This window comes from Mangifera indica, chromosome 2 (genome assembly GCF_011075055.1).
Source record: "Mangifera indica cultivar Alphonso chromosome 2, CATAS_Mindica_2.1, whole genome shotgun sequence".
In the NCBI taxonomy this organism is placed as follows: Eukaryota; Viridiplantae; Streptophyta; class Magnoliopsida; order Sapindales; family Anacardiaceae; genus Mangifera; species Mangifera indica.
In genome coordinates, this window is record NC_058138.1 from 8,508,093 (window position 1) to 8,524,437 (window position 16,345).

Sequence of the window (16,345 nt, forward strand, 5' to 3'; positions counted from 1 at the left end):
ATGTATAAATTCATGTATCATTATGATAGTTGAATATATTGGGAATGCAAATTATTCATATTTTATCAAGAAGGTTGTGGATGGTGAGAGGAAGAGGGTGATTGATGTTACTAAGCTTGGTCTGGTTAAGAGGTGTGCATTTATAGAGAAGCATATTAAGCATATTGAGCATGAAAATTTGAAGTTGGTGGGGAAGATCAGAGAGATAATTGAGCTGTAAGTGTTTGTGTATCTCTATGTAGCACAGAAACGAAAAGGCGGAAACATTGAAATGCAGAAACGAAAATGTGGAAACGCATTTTCTAAAAAATATAGGAAACAAAAACGTAGGAAAACTTATAAATATGAAAAATATATGGTTTTTTTATAACAAAAATACATGAACTTGTATAATATAAGAATAAATAATAAAACAAAATGAAGAGGAAAAATACTATAAAATGAAGAGGAAAAATACTATAAAATGAAATTATAGAACTCATGGTAAATTGTTCTTGCTTAAGCACTTGTAAATACTTAAGAAGAAAACAATAATATACACCAATCTATATAATGTGCTAAAGAGGAAATAAGTAACACATCGGAAAACAGAGAGTAGATGAATTCAATATGAGATTTAGAGACACTTCGGGTTTAAAAATATAAAAGATGTGTTTTTAATCGATTTCACAATTTTTCTTTTAAAAGAAATGTGTTTCAAAATTTTTCAAAAATTTCGAAACACCCTTGAAACGTTTCTTACAAGTTTCCGGGAATTTGGGATATTGAAACGTTTAACGTGGAAACACACCCTATTGTGAGTTTCCGTGCTTCCTAGGTGCATCTTCTCAAACTGGAGTTTTGTGATCTGGGATGTTGCCCAGTTTGTGTCTTTGTTGAAATATTGGTTCTTTATGGTGGTCTTATGAGGAATTTAATTGAAGTACTTCTGTTATAACTATTCTGATTGCCAGCAGGTTTGTTACTTAATATGCTTACTGAAAGCTCAAATTTTTATTGTGATCTTCCATAAAATTAACTAAATGTTGAACAAATGTAGTTCACTTTTGGAAGAATTCTACTTGGTTGAAGTATTTATACTTATGTTGTAATTAGTTGGGCTCGCTGGAAACTTTTTAACTTAAATTATATTCTTACTGGAAGCTCCGTTTTTGATATGTCGAGTAATTGGCTTGTCTTTTCATATTTAACGTTTTTGATATCTAGTTGTGAAAATGTAATTAACTTTAAACGAGGCTAATTAATTGAAGCACTTATAAAGCTAGTGTCAACCTGCTTTGTGCATATTGGTCAATTTTACTTTATATTTCAATGTTAAGATAGTTGATGCCCCATATTCTGGTTCAATGTTTAAATAGACTTAAATGCATTTGTTGCATATCTTTCATATGTTTAACAATTGCTGGTTTATCTTGTTTTAAATTTGTAGGGTTGGTTTGGGTTGCCAACTATAGAGGTGAGATATAAGAATCTGAGTGTGGCAGCTGATTGTGAGATTGTTCATGCAAAGCACATTCCAACTCTATTGAATTCTATTAAACATTTGCTCTAGGTAAGTATCTTCATTTAATTTGTAGCTGTAAATTGAAGCCATAAGAATGCTTATCTGGCTGTAATTGATGTGTCAATTTAAAACAGAGAGCTTTAACTAGACCTTGCTGTAGATTTTTCATTGTTGACAGTTCTTTAAGATGCAGCTTACTTGCAGTTTTGAATGATTTTGTTGAAACTGAACCTTGTTTTGCAGGTCGTCCTGAAGCTTATAGGTTCAAAGTCAAATCAAGCTTGGATAACCATTGTTAATGATATAAATGGCATCGTTAAGCCTAGAAGGTAATATAAAAAACTTATTGTTCGTAAAATTAACTCCATTAATGAATTGAAATAATCCCCTTTGGGTCACCCATACTGATTAGCCATTATATAGTTGAATTGTCATTATGGACTTCTGATGGATTGTTGTAAATTGATGTTACTTACAAAGGATAAATTGACCGTTTTAATTCTAACATGTGTTTCTTGACTTTTGAAGACCTTTTGTGATTAACTTGTTTGTAAGAATCTAATTTATTATCTAATGAATAATTCATATATTCATATATTTAAGCGAACAGACTGAATTTTGTTTGGTTTCAGAAGGTGTTGAGGAAAGCCTCTTCGCTGGTAGAATTTTTTTAAAGGAAAATTTGAAAGGCCGCCACGGATATGAAACCAAATGTGTACTTAAATATGCTTGAATTATTGCAGGATGACTCCTGCTTGGGCCCCCCAGGTTGCGGGAAGACCACCCTTTTAAAGGCTCTCTCTGGAACTCTTGACAAATATCTAAAGGTTTCAGAATTTCATTTGGAATGTTACCATCTTGACTGTCAGTCATATGAATGAATCCATAATTAAATATCTAACTTGCTTAAACTTGATAGAATCATGAAAGGAAAGCTAGAAGCATCACAACTGCACATCTTTGACAGGTTTCCTAATTTTAGTATTTGATTATATCTCACTCTTGTACTGCACAGTTGTATACTGCTGCCCAAAACCAAAGGCAACTCTGCCTCATAGAGAGAATCTAGCCCAATATTTTAGATTACCTTGTTACAATTTCAAAAAGGATCAAGTCTTTTTGTAGCCATATGTTCAATTACTTTTAGGCTTTTAGCTTGATACAAGATGAAAGCAAATAAATAATATCTTCAGCTAATTTTCTTCTCTATTGCGTGCTATCTAAGTTTGATGTCCTTATGTACTCAGTTTTGGTTCTGTTTTCTTCAAAGGAGACAGAAGTTTCTTACAATGGTTACCGGTTGGATGAGTTTGTTCCCCAGAAAAACGTCAGCTTGTATAAGCCAAGAAGATCTGCATATAGCAGAAATGACTGTGAGGGAAACACTTGATTTTTCTGCCCGATGTCTTGGTGTTGGAAACCGAGGGAGTAGGCTTCCTTAAATTTAATTCAATGATGTACTAGTCATAGCTACCTTATCAATTCCTACAAGTAGTTGATAGGTACAATACTACTTTTTTTTCCCTGCCTGTGCAGATATGATGATAGAGGTCAATAAAAGAGAGGAGGGAGGAATTGTACTGGATCCAGAAATAGATACTTACATGAAGGTATGTTCAGCGTATTTTTCTAGTTTAAATCTGATGTTTTGTTCCGTATGTTGTTGGTACTTGTATGAAATGTTCACGACAAAGGCTGTTATAATAGACAATTTCTGCCAAAGGACAAAAAAAATAACCCTTAAAACAGATCATGTGTTAAAGGTATTTCTCTTCGTTGAAGCTGTAACCATATATTTTTTTTCGGTTGATTTGTATATTTCAAATGTTTTGAGTTAAAATGTTTACTGTTGATAGGAACCTGATGCTGCCGTAACAAGTTGTCTGCTCCAACTCCAACGAATGAAGAAACTAGCGTGAGAAACAGATGCGGCGAGTGTGAGAATGTAATGTAGATTAATGCTGGTAGGTGTAAATCAAATGTAACTCAATGTAACAACAATGAAATTAGCTTTTCTTGTATTAATAAATACTGCAAAAGTGTATTCATTATGGTTCATACAAGCTCCATGCTAGCACCATCACTACTTAAGAAATATTACAGGAAAAATAACAAAACTCAAAGAGCAATTCCATCAGCTTTCGAGAGCTTGGGTCTCTCTTTTAATACTCTACTTTTTTAATTTTCTTTTTCCTCCCCTTTTCTCTTCCCTCTGCCTCTTGCTTATATTCCCCCATGATTTCATAACTGCATACTCTCTCTATTGTTACCACCTCAGCGTACACACTCTCAGTGGTCCTATTTTCTGAAAGCCTGGGCACTGCATCATCTATGTTGTCTGCTGCTTGTCTCTCCAACCGGTTTCTGCCATCTGTTAGCTCTCCCATTTGGCCACTTGTTCTTCCCATTGCGGCTCTCTTCTTTCCTTTCTTCCTCACATAAACTCTTTCTAACATACCTCCCCCCCCCCCCCCCCCCCCCCCCCCAATCAATAGGCACCTTGTCCTCAAGGTGCAGAGTAGGAAAGAGTTGTTTAATTTTAACAAAGATCTCCCGAGAATTTTCATGAGTAGGTAAATTTTTCCATTTAATCAATAATTCTAACTCCCCTTGCTGATTGTACCTACGAGTAAACACTTCTTCAGGCTGTACTTCTAGCTCCCTTGTTTCATTTAATCCAGCTGGTAGTGGCTGACAGATAGTCTTTGCTCTTACCTGTTTTTTGAGCTGTGAGATATGAAATATAAGATGTATTAGTGTTGCATCAGGTAGTTTCAGTTTATATGCGACTTTTCCTACTCTTTCGATTACTTCATACAGACCATAAAAACGTGGACTTAGCTTCTCATTAAGGCAGGAAGCTTACGAATGAAATCAATACAGCTTTAGTCTAAGAAATACATAATCCCCCACATTGAGCTCCACCTCCCTACAATGCTTATCTACATTTTTCTTCATTTGAGACTGAGTCTTGTTGAGGTTCACTTCTAGCTAATCTAATACTGAATTTCTTTCCTGAATCATTGTATTCACTTTTTCCACTAATCTTAAAAGAGGTGGTGGTTCCTTCCCATATACGACTTTAAATGGCGTCATCCCTGCTGCAGTGTGGAAGCTCATGTTATACCAATATTTAGCCCATGTTAACCATTTAACCCATGCCTTCGGTTGGTCCCAACAAAAACAACGAAGATAGTTTTCAATGCTTCGATTAACAACCTCAGTTTGTTCATCTGTTTGGGGGTGGTAAGCTGAGTTGAATTTTAGAGTTGTTCCCAGTGCCTTGAACAGTTCTAACGAAAAATTACTCACGAAGACGCTATCACAATCAGTGACAATGGATCGAGGGAAGCCGTGAAGTCGCACAACTTCTTTTATAAAAATTTTGGCAATGGCTTTTGTAGTGCAAGGATGGCGAATTGCGAGGAAGTGTCCATACTTCGTGAGCCTGTCGATAACCACCAGTATAGCATCCGCCCCTTTGTCCTTTGGCAGCCTCATTATAAAATCCATTGAAAGATCTTTCCAAATATTTGATGGAATCGACAGTGGCTGCAGGAGACCTGGTGGAGACGTTGCCTCGTATTTAACTCGTTGACATACCTTACATTCTACTACATATTGCTTAATGTCCCTTCTCATCCCTTCCCAAAATAATATTGATTTAACCCTTTTATACGTTCTGAAAAATCTTTAATGTCCACCGTAGGGGGAGGCGTGAAATTCCATCAAAAACTGAGGAATAAGTTGTGACTGTCTTAACAACACCAATCTGTTTTTATAGAGAAGGGTGCTGTTTTTTAGTGAGTACCCTTTATAATTACCTTGCTGATTAATTATTTCCTGAACCACCTACTGGAGCTTTTCATCACTTAACACCTCTTGCTGAATGCCTTCTGAATCCACCACCTAGCTCACGGAAATGGCTTTAATTTCTTCATTAAATTTTGGGCTCTTGGACAAGGCATCTGCTGCCTTATTTTCACACCCAAGCTTATAAACAATTTCGAAGTCAAACCCAGCATCTTGATCAACCATTTCTACTGTTCACACCCGATTATCTGTTGTTCAGTTAAAAAACATAAATTTTTCAGATCCGTTCGTACCTTAAAATGTCTTCCTGAAAGATAATGCCTCTATTTTTGAAAAGCTAATACTATTGCCATTAACTACCTTTCATACACCGATTTTCCCTTGTTTCTTGGGGATAATGCCTTGCTTAGAAATGCGATTGGCTTCCCTTCTTGCATAAGCACAACACCTAACCCTTGTCTCGAAGCATAAGTCTGCACTATAAATTCTTTTAAAAATCAGGCATGGCTAACACGGGAGTAGACATCATAGCAGCCTTCAAACCTTCAAAAGCCCCCTATGCTTCTTCATTCCATCAAAAAACATTCTTTTTTCAATAAGTTTGTAAAAGGTTCTGCAATCCTCCCATAGTCCCCAACAAACTTACAGTAATATCCCGTCAAACCTAAAAATCTTCTTAATTCCTGTTAGTCTCTTGGTGTGGTCAAATTTTACATATCTTTAATTTTTTTTTTATCAACTTCCATCCCATTTTTGGTGACTATATGCCTAAAATATTCCATTCTTTCACACCCAAATGAGCACTTTTTTCTATTAACTACCATGCTATTTTCTTACTGCAGCCATAACACTTCCCTGAGGTGTCGTAGATGCTCCCGAACTCCCTTACTATACACTAATATATCATCAAAAAATACGAGAAAAAACTTTCACAAATGAGGTCTGAAAATTTCATTCATTACGCTTTGAAAAATAGCAGGAGCATTCGACAGTTTGAAAGGCATAACAAGGAATTCATAATGCCCCTCGTGTGTTCGAAAGGCTGTTTTCTCGATGTCTTCTTCTCTAACACGTATCTAATGATAGCCAGTTTAAGGTCTATCTTACTGAAAATCACAGCTCCAACCAATTCATCCAAAAGCTTGTTGATTATCGGTATGGGAAATTTGTCAGGGATTGTGATCTTATTTAAAGCCTGATAATCAACACAAGCTGTCTGCTCAAACTCCAGTGAATGAAGAAACTAGCATGAGAAACAGATGCGGCGAGTGTGAGAATGTAATGTAGATTAACACTGCTGGGTGTAAATCAAATGTAACTCAATGTAAGAGCAATAAAATTAGCTTTTCTTGTATTAATAAATACTTCAAAAGTGTATTCGATATGGTTCATACAAACTCCATGCTAGCACCATCGCTACTTAAGAAATATTATAGAAAAAATAACAAAACTCAAGAGCAATTCCACCAGCTTTCGAGAGGCTAGGTCTCTCCTTCAATGCTCTACTTTTCAATTTTCTTTTTCCTCCCCTTTTCTCTTCCCTCTGCCTCCTGCTTATATTCCCCCATGATTTCATAACTACATACTCTCTCTAGGGCTGCCAACTCAGCGTACACACTCTCAGTGGTCCTATTTTCGGAAAGCCTGGGCACTGCATCCTCTTTGTTGTCTGCTGCTTGTCTCTCCAACCGGTTTCTGCCATCTGTTAGCTCTCCCATTTGGCCACTTGTTCTTCCCATTGCGGCTCTCTTCTTTCCTTTCTTCCTCACATAAACTCTTTCTCTAGCAACTGTCTTGGTGACTTCCCAGTTCCTTGGACTTGATATCTGTGCTGACACAATGGTGGGAGATGAGATGAGAAGAGGCATCTATGGAGGTCAAAAAAGGAGACTGACTAAAGGTAATTTTTTCAAAAATCCATCTGCTCCACTTGGTAGTAATGTTTATGGAAAAGATTATAGTAAGGATTAGAAGCATTCTATTATAAATCTTATAGGATTAATTTTTCATTAAAATATGCAGGAGAGATGGTTGTTGGTCCCACCAAAGCCTTATTTATGGATGAAATATCAATTGGTTTAGACAGTTCAACTGCATATCAGATTGTTTGTTGTCTGCAGCAGCTGGTGCATATCACGGATGCTACCATATTGATTTCACTTCTTCAGCCAGCTCCAGAAGCATTTGAACTCTTTGATGACATCATTTTGATGGCAGAAGGAAAGGTTGTGTATTGAGGACCACGTGATCAAGTTGTAGAATTTTTTGAAAACTGTGATTCAGGTGTCCTCAAAGAAATGGTGTAACTGACTTTCTTCAGGAGGTTAGTGAATTAGAGCTTATAAAAATTTATTTTTCATGCTTAGATATTATTACTTCAACTTTTATTTTTTATTCATTTTTCGGCAGGTGATATCTTGAAAAGATCAAGTGCAATACTGGTACCACATGATATGTTCTGTCAAAAATTCAAGAATCTACTCTTGGCAATAAGCTCGATGAGGATCTCCCCGTGTCATATTATACTTATTAATATGACACAAGGATTCAATGTGTCCTTAAGATTTGGCTGTGTAAGAAAAGGTTGCTGGCAACGGAAGATTCTTCTTTCTCTGACCTCTTTCTCTGTCCCAAGTCCCTATCAAAGAACCATGTAAGAAAGCTGCTCATGGTCTTTACCCAAGGGTAACTTCGAGAGCTTGTTGAGGTCTTCACACATTGTTAAGGCAGTATTTTACCTTGATGAAAGACGATTTTCTTTCCTTGGGAAATTTGGGAACTGAATCTCTTTGATTGTGTTTTGTACTAATGTTTCTGAAGATCTCCCCACATGGAGAATCTCTGCTTGTCGAATATTCTACGACTACTAACACGTCACGGATGCATCAAAGAGTCTCCAGAAAGCACCTTTGAGTTCTGACGTATTTAAAAGCATCCCTTTTCTGGGTTTTTTCTACTCTACAAACCAAATCACTCACGCTACGTCTCAGAAACGACAATTATCTGACCTCTTAAGATTTGAAAAGATCAAGTAGCTTCCTCAATGACCTCTTTCTCTGACCAGCGAACGGAAGATTCTTCTTTCTTTTTGGCTGTGTAAGAAAAGGTTGCTGGCAATGTAACAATTATGTAGGGGTATTTTCAAATTTTTGCTTATGTGGTTAGATATGTATAATGGCAAAAAAGATTACTATATTGTATAAGGGGAAAAAAATAAGTTGATTTAATTAATATCCCTTAAGTATGTCTATCAAAATATATTTAATTATTTCTCTGTTTAATGTGTTCATTCAAGTCTAAATTTAACGTTTTTGATTTATGGTACTTCAAGGTGAAATATTCTCTAAAAACTGAACAACAACCCAAAAAAAAAATTCAGTATAGGGAATTTTCAAGATGCTCATTTGAAAGCTTGTAGCAATCGGATTGTCCTTAATTATAATGCGAGTGAGCTAGAAACAAAGGTTAAATGGTGAGAGCTTATATAATCTGTGTCATCACGCTTAACTTTACACAAGGCCGTGTTGAAAAATAAGGTAATTTTATATATACATTTAGTAAACCATGATGAGAAGATGTTTGAATTAACATATGAATAAGAAGAAAGTAGCTTCCTTATAAATATGATTGGTAATCTGTAAACTATTGTTAATTCCATCTATGGATTGCAAATCTTAGGAAAGGAAACATGGAAAAATTTGAGGGGTGTATAGAAAAGATCCAAAAGCCACAAGGATTCTCTTTCCTTCAATGTGTATTCTCTTTCTAAGTGCCAACTCCGTAGAGCTGGCATGTCAAGGGAATATCTTTTCTTGAAGAGAAATTCTTTTATCTATGTTATATTTTCTTATAATTATTAATTTTCAGATAAGTTATATTTTTGTAATTACATGTGCAAAGGCATGGATAATCTGAAACATGTAAAGGAATTTCTTATTACAGATTGTTATCATTGCAACCATCACGGCGAATGTCCTTTTGCGGACTCAGATGGAAATTGATGTTCTTCATGCAACTTACTACATGGGTGTCCTGTTCTTTGGACTCATGATACTTCTCGTTGATGGTATTCCAGAGTCGTCTCTTTAAACAAAAAGAGTTGTGCTTTTACCCTGCTTGGGCATATGCAATTCTACCCTCTATTTTGAAAATTCCTCTTTCAGTAATTGAATCTGTGATATGGACATGCCTTACTATGTCATTGGGTACAGTCCTGAGGCCAAGAGGTGAGTTTCAATTGCAATGGGTGTGTTTACTAGTGCATTGTATCCTTTTTATATCTTATTTATTGATTCATTATGTTATATCATCTATTGATTATCAATCAGTGCCCTAATATCTGAAGCTTAACATCAAGCAATTTCCAAAATGACAGTATACTGAATTCCTAGGATTAGCTTTGTTAATTTTCTGTAGCAAAGTGAAAGAAAAGGATTATGTACTCAGATATGAATTCCTCAATAATATGCTTAAATTCACTTTACAGATCATGTAAAAGTAGCTGCTGCAGAAAGTTTCTCATTTTCTGGTGGCTGAGGTTCTGATATTCAATTGATTGCTATTATTTAGGTTCTTTCATCAGCTCATTCTAGTTTCTGCTATGTGATACGAACTTCAGGAGAATCACGTCTCAAAAACTAGCTATTGAGATAGGAGAGTCCAAGGTTATATAAACTCCACACTAGTTGCCCATTCTTCCAATGTGGGATTTAAGTCTCCTACCTTGCATTTGTGATCCTAACATACCACCATGCTTCGCAGCCTTGGCACCCACATGGGCTGGTTGTGCGCTAGCTCCCTACTAGCCTTAGGCGAACACTGCAATGCCAATATTACCACCCACACCGAACGATTGCAATTAAGAGACATAGTGATAACTCTGATACCAAATGATACCAATCTTAGGGAAATCACACCTCAAAAGTTAGCTATTGAGATGGGAGAACCCAAAATCATGTAAACCCCACACTAGTTGTCTATACTTCCAATGTGAGATCTAAGTCTCATACCTTATATTTGGGATTCTAACATAGTGCACTTTACCTTTATGTCCATGTTTCAGTTTTTGGCATCAATTTGCCAAACTCTAGGTGCTTCCATGACAACCAGTTGCTTTTGCAATATTAGTAGTCCTAATTTTTGGTGGTTTCATGATCACACACCATAAGGCTATTTGGACTTCCTCCAATTTGGTTTTAAAATCATCATCCAAAAGGATAAACTTATGTTGTGTTATTCTTTGCAACCTCCATGCCAGGACGGTTGAAGTGGGGTTGTTGGGTTTCCCCTCTTTCATATGGAGAGATTGGCCTTTCTGTAAATGAATTTATTGCTCCTCAGTGGCAAAAGCTCAACTACTATACCTTACATTGCGACAGAGCAAAATGGGCATCATAGCATTGCTCGATAGAAAATATCTAACAACAAACAAATAACATCGTATTTATATATTATCTGCAAACATAAAATTAACATTAAAGACAACATATAAGACTTAAAATAAAACATATAATATCTCAAAACCATTGTATAACAAAGTGTGTAATAGGATCGAAAAATTACTTAAATAAATAAATATGGTTACGTATACAAAAATTTTAACCTCAATACAAAATAATAATAAAAATGTCAGTAAAGAAAATACACAATCAAATGTGGGTTAAATCTTTATTGAGTCTCCTCAATTGACCCATTTGATTCTATATTCCCTAAAACTATACAATTACTCACTTTCTATGTAATTCTAATTTACAAAAAGTCGCTCTATTAGTATAACTAAACGTGACATATGCATGTAAAAAGAAACATTTAATTTGGAAACCGAAAGAAATTAGACGAAAGGAAATATTTAGACATATAAAACAAAGTATAAATTTCAAACTATTTCATAACTTTTCATATATCAATCTTCAGTAGAAATATATCCTGTATAACTCATCTTACATAGTGTCATTTGTATTTTAGTGACCCAATCCGGATTTTAGATCATGTCACCTGCATTCCGGGATATGATCTAAACCCCAAACCATGATTTTAGAATTATATGTCACTTGTACTTTCAATGACCCAACTATAATTCAAAAATGTGCATATTGCACGACAAAGCTAATAATCTAGTTGGATCAAATTTATAATTTTATGGTATTGTACAAATATTCAAAAACTACGAACAATAAGTAAAAACTTTATATTGTTCCGAAACATAAATGAAAATAAGTTTTTATTTTTTATTTCTTTTGGAATGTTGTGTAAACATTTCTCTTTTGGTTGCCACCAACAATAGTTTATAAACAAAAGTTTTAAGTAAGTAAATTTTTGGTTTATAAAAAGGTTAAATTTATGAAAAGATCTTATAACTTATGAAATCATAATTTTCAAAGTTCGTTACTATTTTCAAACATATAGGATCGCATTTAAACATTTATACGCAGACAAAACAAGTTATTTTTACTTACCTCAATTAAAAATAAAAGTTAACACAAACTCTTAAATGTACAAGTTAGTATGCAAGAAACTACTTGTATCACAGCGACAACTAATAAATTCAATTTGTATAAAGGTAATTTCATAAATTCTATGGGTAACTAAAGAATATTAGTTTGAAATATACAAGTTTGAAATATTTTTAAATCTCATTGAAAAACTTCAATCCAAAGGTAATTTCATAAATTCTATAGGTAACTAAAGAAAAAACCCTAGATCTAATGCTTGTTTACATTATAGTTGTACAATCTCCGTTCTATAAATTTTATAAAGTTTTATACAAATTAACGTATTATGAAGTTTGGCGGACTCAAACTAGATATATTAATGGTTTACTAAAATATATTCAACTTAAAACGGATTTAAAATACTTCTTTAAAATCAATTTCGACCACATATCATGAATACCGCTAACTATTTCCAGATTTGAGAGCTCAAGATTTTAGAAATTTTGATCAAATCTATATAACTTATAAAATTACGAAGTTTGACAGAACTAACTGCATCTATTAATGGTCTACTAAAACAATATTCAGCTTCAGATGGATTTAAAAAAGTCTTTAAAACCAATTTTTTTCACATATCATAAACTCTGCCAACTAAACTATGAATCTCAAAATAGTGTCAAACTATGACTGTTTGATGTGGTTAATTCAGCCTTGAAGGGGCTGGTTCAATTTGGATGTGGTTCCTTATTTAAAAAAAAAAAACAACTATAAGTTTAAAAATACATCATCCTTAATATTCAAATATTCAAAATATATCTCATTTTTGTAGAATTGAGATAATTCCTTTTATAAATTAAAATCTCATCTCTTGTCCTTATATCGAATGAAAATTTATCACATTTAAAAAATTTAAAAACAATACTTATAAATACTGTATATTACATGCTATGCGTAATTAGATGATAATAAACAATGTCATACAATTAAATGCATTGACTGAATAATACAAATTTTAGCAAGGCCAAAAGACTAGTTCCCATCCAAAATTTGTTGAAATGACAAATTCTAAATTTTTAAGTTTAAACAAACTGAAATTTGGAAATTCAAAAAAGTTTGGGGGTGTTTTTGAAAATTTTAGATTTTCAATATGCCCCTCAAAAGTTTCAAAAATAACAATTACACCCTTAAAAAACTAAACAAAATATAAAATTTTAAAGTGAGTTAGAGTTTTGATATTTTTTAGGAATCTACCCAATAAAATTTTATACTGATAAAGAAATATTGATTTTGTCATTTATGTTTTTTTTTTTGTTAACCAAGGACCCTGTCCATATTTGTTGGACAAGTAAACCTAGGGCACAATGGCTAGACCCACAACCATTGTACCAGGTAAGTCAAAGTTTCACAAGCATAACAAAGACTTGAACTCAGACCTTCACCTTGAAAGTTTTAATGTTTCAATTAGTTTTGCTAATCTTTGGGGTTGATTTTACCATTTATGTTAAATGTTAATGACAATTTTATAATTTCAATTGAAATGCAAAATAATCATTTCTAGGAAGACCAAACTAATTCAATAATGCAAATGGATGAATTTTAACTTTTTGAGACGAAAATGTTTGGCCACTTTTTATTAATTTTGTTGTAGTGATAGACTTCTTTGAATGAATGTTTCTTTGGTACAAATTATGCGAAGTGGAGAATACAGTAAAACATGTCACAAAAGCAGTTTCCTAATAATAAGGGTGTAATTGGTATTTTCCCTATAATCCTTCTTCAACAATGTATTTTCCAACTTTAACAATAATAATCACCATTGTTTAATTTTTCTTTTTAGAGTGTTTGAGTTCAAATTCTAAACTATGATTATTTGGTGTGGTTGGTTTAGCCCTAAAGGGGCAGTTCAATTTGGGTGGGGTTACTCATTTCAAAAAAAAAAAAACAGTTATAAGTTTAAAAATTCATCATCTTTAATATTCAAATATTATTCAAAATATATCTGATTTTCATATAATTGAGATAATCCCTTTTAAAAAATTTAAAAACAATAATAATAAATACTCTATATTAAATATCATACAGTAGATATATAGATTTTTAGATGTGTAATTAGTTGTTAATGAACAATGTCATACAATTAAATGCATTGATTGAATAACATAAATTTTAGTAAGGCCAAGAGACTAGTTCCATCCAAAGTTTGTTGAAACGGCAAATTCTCACTCTTTAAGTTTCAAAAAATCCCAAATTTTCACTTTTCCTTGGTATTTAAAAAATTTTTCTTTTCCCTTTTTTTTTTTTCTATTTTTCCTTTTCAAAAGTTTGAAGGGCAAATTAAAACTTCTAAAAATATTTGGGGTGTTTAGGAAAATTTTCAAGGAGATTCTGGAAATTCAAAAAAGTTTTGGGGTCTTTTTTAAATTTGTAGTGATAGGCCTCTTCGAACTGGAAAATGCAGTAAAACATGTCACAACAGTAGTTTCATAAATAATAAGGGTGTAATTGGTATTTTTCCCTTAACATGAAACCCTATTTGCATAAGAATGTAAGAGAAAAAATGTATACAGATCGAAAGCAATTGGAGAAGTCTTCTGACGGCATGCATGATGGTAACATCAAATCAATAACGAAGATATTATTGTTTTATAGTTAATAGATCAAGACTAATTGATGCCCACTATGTAAATTATGACAGAAGTCTTCTAACGTGTTATTGTTTTCTAACGTGTTTCTTAGTGTATGAATATTAAATACCCAATATGTAAGCTATTCTAACGTGTTTCTCAGTGTATGAACCTAAGAGCAAACTATTATTGTCAAGAATCGTCAATTTAAGTCCATGAAGACCGAGACTTTATATTACCTGCCAAATTACTTATGAAGTGGTGTTTTTTACTATTTTATAAATTTATTTTTCCTTCCCCATCACACCGTGCTAATTTAAATTTATCTACTTTTATTTTTTTAAACTCTCCGCCATCTAGCTACTATATTAGGTAGGTTTTTTTTTTTTTTTTTTATGAGAAGAAATAACTTTTATTTTTAATTTCATGCTATCATTATTATAACTTTAAATGTACCTTATGTTAAAAATTTTCACCCAACTCTTCCAATAAAAATAATTTTTTTCTTCTTCTTGTATGTAAAATTTTTTGTAAACTTTATTTTAACTTGACTTAAATATGATATTGTTTTATCAATTTATAATGTTAAACTTTCATATAAGAGTGGTCAACTATTGGACAATAATTTAGTATTGAATAAGATTGTGGGAGAATAATTATTTATTGATATCCTATTTGAGTTGAACTATGAGTTTGCAAGCTTGAATTAGAGCTTAACTCACTAAAATTCGAGCCGAGCTTAATTCAATTTGTATGTAACTCTAGTTAAGTATATCATTTTGTACTTGAGTTCAATTGCTCAAGTCTCTTTTGTAACATTTTTGACAATCATAATCGCAAAAGGGTAACATTGTTTGTATTTACATTGGCTAACCTCAGTCTTCCATTCATTTTACTCGAAAAAATTAATGGCAAGGGTTGTTTTCACTATTTTTCATACTTTTGTCGCTAAAGTTTAGTTACATGAGTATATACAAGGTATAATTTGCATTAGTAAATCATTAGTTGCAATGGGCAGGGGTGTCTTTGATACCCACTAGATAAGTTATGGCAGAACTCTTCTAACGTGTTGCTCAGTGTATGAACCTCACAACAAGCTGTAATTGTCAAGAATCGTCGTCAACACTAGTTGCTTTGGCACCACTTGAAAATGACACTTTGGAATCTCTAAAGTCCACGAAGACCGAGATTTTAAATCACTCTCACTATGTCAGTTTAAATTTATAGCAGAAGTTTACTACATCAAAATAGACTATCAACTTATGATGACTCCATATATTAAGATCAAGTAATAGATTTGTTTGACAACATATTGAATTTTATAAGCCTAATTTTGTGCAATAATATTAAGCATTAAATCCAATAATACTGAATATTGCATTGTCTGTCATGCTCCACTTGGAAAATGATATGTGGACTTTGAATCATTCCCAGTCAACGAAAATATATAAAACTTTTGAGGTAGCAATAATAAAAATTGCTTCTAAACTGAATTTTAAAAAGAAATTAAATTATTAAAACTGCAAGAGGTTTGTCAACAACAGGAGAGAACTAATGATATCATAACAACATAACTGTGACAATATAGACTCTTCATTTTTTTTCTATTTAAATTAACAACATATCTAAATGAAAAAGATATCTCATGTTCAAAATCATATCAGGAACTTGACCTAAGAAATTATTGGATGAAAGATCTAATATATTGAGCTGATCAATATTTGCAAAAAATGAAGGAATGTGACCTCCAAAATTGTTTTGTGCCAGCCTCAAATGATTAAGGTTTGAAAGGTTTCCAAGTGACATAGGTAATAACCCAGAAAGACCGCAGTTTGAGGCAGCAAAATGTCAAACAGGCACTATAAATGAATTTCATAGTAAATCATTGTGAAGTCTCTAATCGTTTGCACCGATCAATTCCAAGTTCATGATTTGAACTTTCTAATTTAACTGCTTTTTTCCCTTTCTTTGGA

The 16,345-nt window shown here is 33.1% G+C and overlaps 1 protein-coding gene across 1 annotated transcript; it reads left to right on the forward strand.

The window, feature by feature from the left end:
• The first annotated feature begins 7,111 nt into the window (after window positions 1-7,111).
• On the forward strand, window positions 7,112-7,597 carry LOC123209101 (pleiotropic drug resistance protein 3-like). The gene is made up of 2 exons (XM_044626853.1): window positions 7,112-7,217; window positions 7,340-7,597. Exons 1-2 carry the CDS (start codon window positions 7,157-7,159, stop codon window positions 7,552-7,554), a joined length of 276 nt encoding a protein of 91 aa, XP_044482788.1. The 5' UTR covers window positions 7,112-7,156; the 3' UTR covers window positions 7,555-7,597.
• The last annotated feature ends 8,748 nt before the right edge of the window (window positions 7,598-16,345 follow it).